This window comes from Nannobrachium achirus (genome assembly GCF_963921795.1).
Source record: "Nannobrachium achirus genome assembly, chromosome: 21".
Lineage (NCBI taxonomy): Eukaryota > Metazoa > Chordata > Actinopteri > Myctophiformes > Myctophidae > Nannobrachium > Nannobrachium achirus.
In genome coordinates this window covers 38,499,483-38,509,306 of record NC_137828.1, presented here as the reverse complement: position 1 = coordinate 38,509,306, position 9,824 = coordinate 38,499,483, and the positions used below count along the sequence as shown (strand labels likewise).

Here is a 9,824-nt window from a genome sequence, read left to right as displayed (position 1 = left end):
AGATTTTGTGGTTTGGCTATGTGTTCTCACAGTGGCATTCACAATTCACTGCTGCACAAATTCTGTGTGTGTGTGTGTGTGTGTGTGTGTGTGTGTGTGTGTGTGTGTGTGTGTGTGTGTGTGTGTGTGTGTGTGTGTGTGTGTGTGTGTGCGTGTGTGTGCGTGTGCGCGCGTGTGAGCAATTGTCCTATTTTTCTAGGTCTGAAGGGGTCCTCATTCATGTTCTTAATGAGTCAAGTAGCAGTATTGTTGAACTATATACAAGCCACTGATCCCATCTTCATTTTTATCTGAGCTGTATAAAGAACATATTATGACATCCACATGCATGCTGTTACAAGCTAATTGATATACTTTTGTCTTTCCCATTATTATTATTATTTTACTCTTATCCTTTCTTATAATAATAAAAATGTGAAGAGGTCAATATAATACTCACATATTTGGCACAATGACTTTAATGTTACGATATTCTATTCTATTTTGCCATTTTCACACAGTTTGACAGTATTTAAAGTGGCTCTTTCCTTCTCACTGTGTTTGCACTCTTATCTGCATCCAAATGAAGCAGTTGTCTGAAGGACATATAGAATTCAATATCCCATGTTTTCTATTTCTAATATTTTATTTATTGAATTGGAGGGGGGCTGTGATTATGATTATGCACTGACAACAAGGCCCTTAATACTGTGTTCATAGTTTATACCTTTTTTTCTTTTCTTTTTTTCTTACATGACAAGCACCTTTCTGTCTTTTTATTTCAGTGATCAGCCTTAATTTCTTTTGTGATAGTAGAGCACAACAACAGCCTCAGGGGAAGACAAATATGTGTACGTGTGTGCGTGCATATGTGTCTGTGTGTGCGTGCGTGCGTGCGTGCGTGAGAGAGAGAGAGAGAGAGAGAGAGAGAGAGAGAGAGAGAGAGAGAGAGAGAGAGAGAGAGAACAAATGATTTGTGTAACTTTATGTGGCTGTATGTGACCCATAGTCTTGGTCTCTCACTGTATATAAACTCAGTTATACCGTAGGTGAGGGAATTAGTATTGCTTGCAGTCCACAATTGTGAATGATTCTTCTCTTAAAGACCTCAGCCCCAGCCGGTTAATCCTCAACAAGATAATATGTTTGTCAGCTGCTTGAATGTGGAGACAATCTTATGCTTCATTTATAGTCCAGACACAAGCCAGAGTCACACGCCATAAAACGGCAGATCTCCAAGCTCACGATGCATCGCAACACGTGAGCTCGTAGATTGATTATTTGTGGCGGGCGACTCCATCGTGAGGACGAAGTATAAATCAGGCTTGACGCCACATTACTGTCACACAGTAGTTTTGATAACAGAGTAACAATAATTCGATGTGTAATCCAGTCCTCTGCATTGTTTTGACTCTGTTTTGTGACTAATGTCACAAAAAAAGCGCCGGTATTGCCATTATTCAACAGCTAAACAATGTCAATGTTTGTTTGTGATGGGACTCATGCAATGAAGTGAACTCACTGTATTAGGCTATTTCGTTGCTGTCGGGCAGAAAAGGCCTATGTCCACTTTTTGTGTTTTTTTTAGTGCCCTACTTAATCATACTACAGCGTCACTCACACAAAAGCATCAAAAGTCTGCTACTTTTTCTATTTTTGAATTTGAATCCTGAAAAGTAACAGTTGTGGACATATGAGCTTTCCACCCGACAGAGACGATATACATTTCCTTTATGTGGTCGATATGGATTTTAGGGTGAATATTTAAAAGTAACAATAGTTCTACCTTTATGCCATTAGTTCAGTCATTTTAGTATTTTATTTTTTATTTAGAAATTGTATTTAAATTGATTGAATTGTTTTTCCAATGATATTTATGTTCATTATAATAACATATCAATATAATACCCTTGATATAGCAGGGAGTTGAAATAGAAACCAGAATGGATTTTGGTTAATTGCCAAACTAAAGACACTTAACAATCCTGGCATTTCGGAGGTTTGTGATATAGTTATATTATAAGAGGAAATTGTTAAATTGAACATTTGTACATAAATGAATGTTTCCCTATGTAAATGTAAACAAAAATATAAAAACAATCAAATAACATATTAAGCAGATATACATTTTGTAATTACCGTTATTACACTGTTGATGTTATGGCACGTGTATGAAAATCTTATAGGCATTAAAAAAAAGGATTTAAAAAATAAATGTCATTGCCATAATGTTTCTGTGTTGTTCATTGCTGCTCCTTCACCCAACATGTGTCTTCAATTATAATATAATTAAACAGATTACAAGGCCGGCATGGAGTGTTTTTAGGGCATTTCCCTTCCACAGGGGCGGGCCCCATAATTAGACAGCACTTTTGGCCTTGCCATAGCCTCGTCACTCCTGCACACAGTGCTGCCTGGAGATTCATCATTCACACATCAATCATGGAGCTCAGTGGAGGCATGCTGACCTCAGCGGACACGGAGTTCAGTGGGTGCCCTGGCTCCAGATCAGTCTGTCCTTCAGGGGGGCTTCACACTACAGTAGGCCAGCATCCGTCCTCTCTGCCTGCCCTGGAGGTGTATTCTGACCCCCCATTAGTGCTCACATCCTCCAGGGTGACCTCCGTCAAAACGGCAGCAGCTATCTGTCAACTTTGACAAGCAGCGTCTTGTCAAAGTGTTTGCTCCATTTGCTAATGCCCAGTAAAGCCCTGTCCTTTTGTAGAATACTCAGATCAATCATATCAGTTGTTTTATTGTATATTAGGATCCCCGTGCATCAGCTTTAGACAAAAGCTTGTCTTCCTGGGGGTTCCGACAGAAGATAATTAAATGAATGCAACTATGGTTGCATTCATTTCATTAATGCACCATGCATCAATGATTATTTGGTTGATTCTGTTTCAACTTAGTTGGAATTTATTTACATGGGTAATTTTGGTCAAATACTATTCCAATAATTTATGCTACAGTATTTTATTTCCACTCAAAACTAACTTTTATTCCAGCTGGATAACTCCTAGTCCTAAGGTCCCTATTCTAGGAACACTTTCAACCAAAATGACATTAACATTTGGTGTAAGGATCTACAACCTCACAACTCAGAAGCTATTTTTGCTATTTGACATGCAACAAAGTATACTGTATAGATTAAGTGGTAAACATGTTGTAAATGCAAAGAGTTACTGGTACAACAAATAGAATAAACGGCTAATAGAACAGAATCTATGGCTGTAGTAGCACGCAGTGGTGTAAAGTAGCAAAGTACTTTTACTTAAGTACTGTACTTAAGTACAGTTTTGAGGTATTTGTACTTTACTTGAGTATTTCCAAATTCCAATACTTTTACTTCTACTCCATTACATCTGGGATCCAAATGTTGTACTTTTACTCCACTACATTTATTTGAAAACTATAGTTACTAGTTACTTTGCTGATACAAATTATAATATGTTAAAACATACATAAACCACTTTAGCCCTATTTTATACCTTGGCTATTTGAAAATAGCCGATCTACAAGCTCATAACGTGTCGCGATGCGACGCGTTGTGAGCTTGTAGATCTGCTATTTTCAAACATTTTGTACTTTTACTTTTAGTACTTTAAGTACATTTTGATGCCAATACTTTTGTACTTTTACTCAAGTAAATTTTGAATTCTGGACTTCTACTTTAACAGAGTACTTCTACAATGCAGTATTGATACTTTTACTTAAGTAAAATATGTGCAGTACTTTTTCCACCACGACGTAGCAGTCTATAACAGCTGTCTGTCTGCCTCACCTTTAAAGAGCAGGAATATCCAGCATGCTCTGAGTAGATGCATTACATTGACTCCATTGAGCACACACACATAAAACACCCCTGTTTGGCAGGAAACCGCTGACGTCTGCTTTTGGCAGATGCTAATTTATGCAGGATTATGCTAAGTGTCTGAAGCTGTTGTAAACCTCCCGCTCTCTCATCACAGGAGGAATGTCTTTCCAACATCTAACCGGGTAGCCTGTGGAAACATGTTCTCCACAGTCTTCTCATATACTTTTTTGTTTTTAATGACATCAACTCGATACGGTTTTCCTGTCCCTGAAGGCAACACTGGTAACTGGTAACACAAGGTTCAAGAAAAGTCAGTCGGTGCAAATGGGCTCAGATCTGCTCTTCAAAGAGACCTGAATAGTCCTCTATCCTGGAACACCACAGTGGAATGTACCGGAATTGGGGAAAGAAATCAGTGCCAAGTTGTAGAAAAAAAGAACAAAACTTTATTTATTTGAATCCCATGTGACCCCTATTTGCCACAAACATTGCACAGTATGAAAGGAAATCACATCATTGGGCATCGTGTCACATTATACACATGGTCCTTTTGTACATACAAATGTTTCTTTTCTTTTTGTCTTCTTTTTTCTGTGATTTCAAAATGCCGTCTTCGTCTGGTCGTTAAATGCGAAACAGACGTTTGTAGTGTTATTCCTCCTCCAGTCCACTGGCCGTCGCTACACTTGTGTGATGGGGTAAAGGCTCATACTAAGAACCTGCTACAGTACATTGGTCGTCTGAAATATCCCTCAGGGGGGAAACGTGAATGAAACAAAGTACAGAGGAGTTTTTTCTTTTAAAATGGCAAAAAATGTCAAAGGAAATTACAAAAACAAAACTAGAATCTTATGAAAACACATAACATTTACTACAGTAGTGAATAAGTTCATCATAGATGCCGACAGCAAAGTATGTTTAAGACACTGAGATGACCTTCCTCTGCCTTTAGTGTGCAAACAGATGAGGCAGACCTGTTCTCTGAAATGTAAAACGGGAAAATGTGTCGGGAAGATTTCATCAATTCTATTTGACATTGGTCTTCCGAGGAAGGGATGCCTCTACCTCTTGCTCCTTTCTCTAAAATGATATATAATATAAAAGGAAAGACATAAGACAGGCAGCATTTTATCTAACATTTTTTTGGTCCCGTGTGCAAATAATGTACACATGTAGATACATACGCATGTATATGAAATTAATAAACAACTAACAGCCAAGGCACCTTGATAGTTTTTTTTTCTTCTCCTTTCTTTCCAATAAAAAAACATCCTCATCAATTTGATTGGTATACCAAAAATAGACAGCCCAAGTCTCTGAAATCGGAGGAGCTCTGTCTGTCGAGAGACGTTGATGAGGCTCCTCTTTTCCCTCCCTGTCACTTTGCAACGTTTTAAGAGACCAGTTGTTTAGCTTGTAGCTCCATCTCAGCAGCCTGTTTGAGCGCCACATCCACCAGGAGCTGGAAGCCGCTAAAGTCCTGTGTGAGGTCTGGGGGGGTCGGGGGAGGGGTGTTGAACAGCCCACTGCGGGGGCTCAGGTTGCCCTCCATGCTGGTGCTGTTGGGGATGGTGGTGGTGGACGCAACTGGCTGGATGCCCAGCCCTTCCTCCCGGAACCTGAACAGTCCCAGGGCCTGTGCAGAATGCAACAGCTCGGTCACCCTGTCAGTGTTTATTCCCGGGACAGAGGGGAGGGCCGCTGTGGGGCTGGCCTGCATCGCCGTGGTGACAGTGGTGTGACAGATGACGGACGGGCGAGTGGGCAGGGGCCCCGGGGAGGAGGACGAGGAAGTGGAGGTGGGGGAGGGCGCAGATGGAGACATGGCCTTCCTCAAGACACCGGACATAGTGGGCTCGAAGCTGGAGGGATGCAGGGCCCTATTGTCGTAGCTTTCCTCTATGCCTGTGGCGGTGCTGGCATGCTTGGGAGACTGGGAGCTGTCAGAGAAGCTGTCACCAGCCTTGCTGCCTTTTCTGGAGATGGTGAACTGGTTGGGGTCTTTGCCATCTTTTCGCAGCATCTCCGGGAGAAGTCGCCGCCTCGCGTTGATGAACCAGTTGCACACCTGGGGAAGATGTCCAAAAGAAGATAACTCAATCTCACTGCTTAATGCGGTTATGCGGCACAGTAATAGACTTGCAACTGGATTGAAAAAGGCCTCACACTGCTAAAGGTGCAGTTTGCACCGGTTTTATTCAACAGGGAATGTGTTACTAAACAATTAAAAACAATGCATATCAGTAGTTACTCGTTTGAGCATTTGTTTTTCACATTGCCCATTTTAGCTGTGTTCAAAATGTCAGATAATAACCATATCTCTCAAAGTCAAATTTAAAATGTCAATCAAAAGATTATCATTGGATAATGCAACAACCTTATAGAAGGGAACATTTTATTCCTACATATAAATTATGACTTGCGAATGCTTCCCATTTTAAGTATTTTGCTGTTTGACTTTAAACACTGCTCAATCAAGTAACTGCTAATTCTTTCAACATTTCAATAAACATTAAATGCCCATCTCTTATTCCCCTTAGGTTTAGCCCTCGTGTGTCTGTGTTTCTGTCCATTGTGGGTCTGGTGGACTGGTGGAGAGAGGCCTGTAACTCTGACTATGTAAATGACTCTGCATTGTTCCCAGACAGCTGGGATGGAAAGGGGCTGGAGGGAGGGAAATTCCTGTCCCAGAGAGCCTCAGCCAGCCCACAGCACACTGGGAATGAGTGAGTGAGTGAGTGGAGGAGCTGGCTTTGTTGTTTAGCTAGCTGACCTGAAAGTTGCAACATCAAGCTGGCTCGGCTATGATGACTTTCGGCTCATTGTTTATGTGTCATATGTGTCATATCATCTTTGTCAGAGAGACAGGAAATGATTCAAAGTGGCACAAATGTCCCCTGCACCCTCCCTTTATTTTTCTTTTTGACTTTCAACAAGCAGTCTGTGCACAACACCCTGCCAATGAGAAACGTGCGATAAATGCCCACAATTTCCTTTTCCATAAAGCTGAACAGAACATCTGCTCTTTTCAGAAAGCAACACAGCCATTATGAAGTATAAGTTAGGCTTCGTCTACTTTTTCTACCATACATAATCTTTGTCCATACCTGTAGTGTAGAGAGTTGAGTCTGCTTGGACAGGAGGGCTTTCTCCTGCTCTGAGGGGTAAGCATTGTAGCGGTGCTCATACAACCAGTCTCTGAGGATCTGAACTGACTCCTTGGGCAGGTTCCCCCTGCGTTTCCTCTTGCCACTGCTCCCCGTGCTCGACGACAAGTCCAGGGGTGCATCCAGGCTATCCTCGTCATCGGTCTCACTCCCGGACAGCATCATCAAACCTGCACGAGGCGCACGCATGGCACGGGTGAGAAGGGAAGAGAAGACAAACTGTATGAGAGCGGTGTACGGTTGTTATATGCCTTTATGCCAGCCAGCCAGCCTAAGTTGTCAGGCTCCCACCCGCTCTTTCCCGGCCGTCTGCCAAACAAACGCTTGCTGTCTGCGAGGCAGCTGATGTGTCAGAGGCAAGCTGTCAGGTTCAGCCATGTGATTCACATCATATATGGAGAGAGGGAGGGTGTGAGGAAGAGGAGGGGTGGACAGGACAGGGAGGGGGGCATCACAAAGGCTGATCCAACCCTTGTTGTCAGTTATAAAACCTGCCTAGACAAATACTAGCCATGTCTCTATTGTGCAGGGCCAGGCCAAGCAAGCAAGCAGCACACCTTTCATCATGTTCAAATGAACAGAGCACTGCGAGTGCGAGGTGACTGCTGGAACAAATATAAGGGGATTTCCTCCCAAAACAACAGCTGTGCACCATGTGGCATAGATTATGTCTACTTATCAAGACATAGTCTTTCTAATCAAGATGAACTATGACAAAACAAAGTAGCCTAGTATTTATTCAGTTGATACTATACCCAACCCAACATGACTTTTAAAGTACCAGTACCCCTGACATTAGGTACGGTATACTTGTTTAGTGCTTTTGGGGGGCATTTAAACTAAAGTAATGTCAGTGTCAAGGCTTATGCACAAATTTAGGCCACATATAACTACCCATGTTGGTAACTTGGCTGTGGTGGCGCCACGAAAAAAAGAGTTACTTTCAACTAAAGTTTTTAAACTATTTGAAGTAATCTGCAATGTGCTCATTGTGCTGTAGGCAAACTGGTGGGAAATGAATAGAGCGTGGAACAGGATGAGGTAATTACGTAGGCTGGGAGAGAGGGGAAGGGGGAGGGGAGACCTGTTGCAAATCAGCGTCTCGAGACTAAACAAAAGAATCTTGGCTTCATGGTTTCTTTATAACCGTTTTAAAAGTTTTTACGGTAGAAAATAGCCAACTGGCTTCGGCCGTGTCCGTCCGCGGTGCGAACGTGTAAAAGAAAATGCATTCGGGGGGCACAAAGATTGATGTTTTGTCAACTTTTAAAGAACTTGCGAGGAGTTCTATTGTGTTGAGCTCAGCACCACGAGGTCAAAGAATGTAAGTGGAGCGCACTGCAGGCTGCAGTCTCTTCAGAATGAAAGCAAACAACGAGGTCAGAGTCAACATTAAGCTTAAATCAGTGGTTATCAAACTTTTTCATGTCAAATTGACACTTATTAGCCCGCGGACCCCATTTGTAAAGATGCCTGAGACCCCTATGTAAGAAGAGTTTTACAGCGCTAGCAGTGATTCTCAACCATTTTAATTTCAAGGACCCCCAGTTTGACATGCATTAGGCTATGGACCCCCATTTAAGCCTAATGGTATTTTAGGGTCCATTTGTAGCCTACACTCTTTAAGTTACAGACCCATAAGGGTCCACTTGGTTCCTAACTATCATTTAGCTGGGGACCCTCTGGAACTCCCTCAAGGACCCCCGAGTCCCCGAACCCCACTTTGAGAACCAATGGCCTAAATGTCCAGCTACAATGTTTCCAATGGTAACGTGGGAACGCTATAACGATAAATAACGACTGTGTAAAAGGCATGCATAGGCCTACTGTATTACTGTGGGGGGAGAAGTAGGCTACGCTGCGTGCAACCAAGACACTGTCACACCAAACGCCAAAAAAAAAAAAAACTTTTCAATCAATTCGTAAAAGTCGTTGCTTTTTTGCGATTCATTCTCCTCACTACAGCCCAACGACAAACTCAGCATAAGGATTTGTGAAATAAGTTTTGACCTTTATCGTCAACTGCCAAAAGTTGACCCAATTAAAATGTGTAGCCTAATTAAACTAATTAAAAAGTGATGTTATTGTGATAAGGCTTCGGTTAAGTAAGTCTATGCGACGAGAGAAAGCGTAAAATAAAAATGTCCTTTTTTTTTTTGACAACCCGCCAGCAGCACATGGTGGGAGAGAGAGCCCTGTTTAGTCTGGAAGGGAAACAATAGGCTGCATGGTTTGCATTGGGAAAAACCGTTTAGTACGCTGTGCCTACCAGACACACAGTTATGTCATTGATTTTGTTGAGACGTTGTGTTGTGGGGGAGAAAAAAAAGCTTACGTACCCTTTTTTGTCTTCATCCTCGTACAAAAATCCCTTTATTTCACGTTAAAGCCACGAGTGAAGCGCGGTAGACCGATTTCTTCTGTTTTAGTCCGAGTGCCCTTTTTTCCTTCTTTTTTTTGTCTCTTCAGATATCCAACAGCGTGTATCCGAATAGTCGAAATTCCTCAATCTTCCCCTCCAAATCCAGATCCCAAATTTCTTTTGGGATTTTTAATTCTTTGCGTTAGCGACTTTGTGGGTACCTGAGAAGTGCGCTTTTCTTGGCTAAAGCCTTTCTCATTGAATGTGTGTTTGATCGTGAAACTGGGTGACAGCTATCTTTGACAGCTGCGTGACTCAACGCACAAAGATCCTCCCACTGTGGAGGGCAGGAGGAGAAATCTCTGACATCAGCATGGCTCTGCTGCTTGTTATACACTGACATGTAGTACACACAACACAACAATCCAGTGGTGGAAAAAGTACTCGCATGTTTTACTTAGGTAAAAGGTATCAATACTGCAATGTAGAAGTAGCCTAC

General features: G+C 42.0%; 1 protein-coding gene across 1 annotated transcript; it reads right to left on the bottom strand.

The window, feature by feature from the left end:
* Positions 1 to 4,311: 4,311 nt before the first annotated feature.
* On the bottom strand, positions 4,312 to 9,472 carry tgif1 (TGFB-induced factor homeobox 1). The gene is made up of 3 exons (XM_080751526.1): positions 9,303 to 9,472; positions 6,904 to 7,133; positions 4,312 to 5,864 (listed from the first exon to the last, which is right to left on the bottom strand). The coding sequence occupies exons 1-3, from the start codon at positions 9,316 to 9,318 to the stop codon at positions 5,190 to 5,192; spliced, it is 921 nt and encodes a 306-aa protein (XP_080607652.1). The 5' UTR covers positions 9,319 to 9,472; the 3' UTR covers positions 4,312 to 5,189.
* Between the last annotated feature and the right edge of the window lie 352 nt (positions 9,473 to 9,824).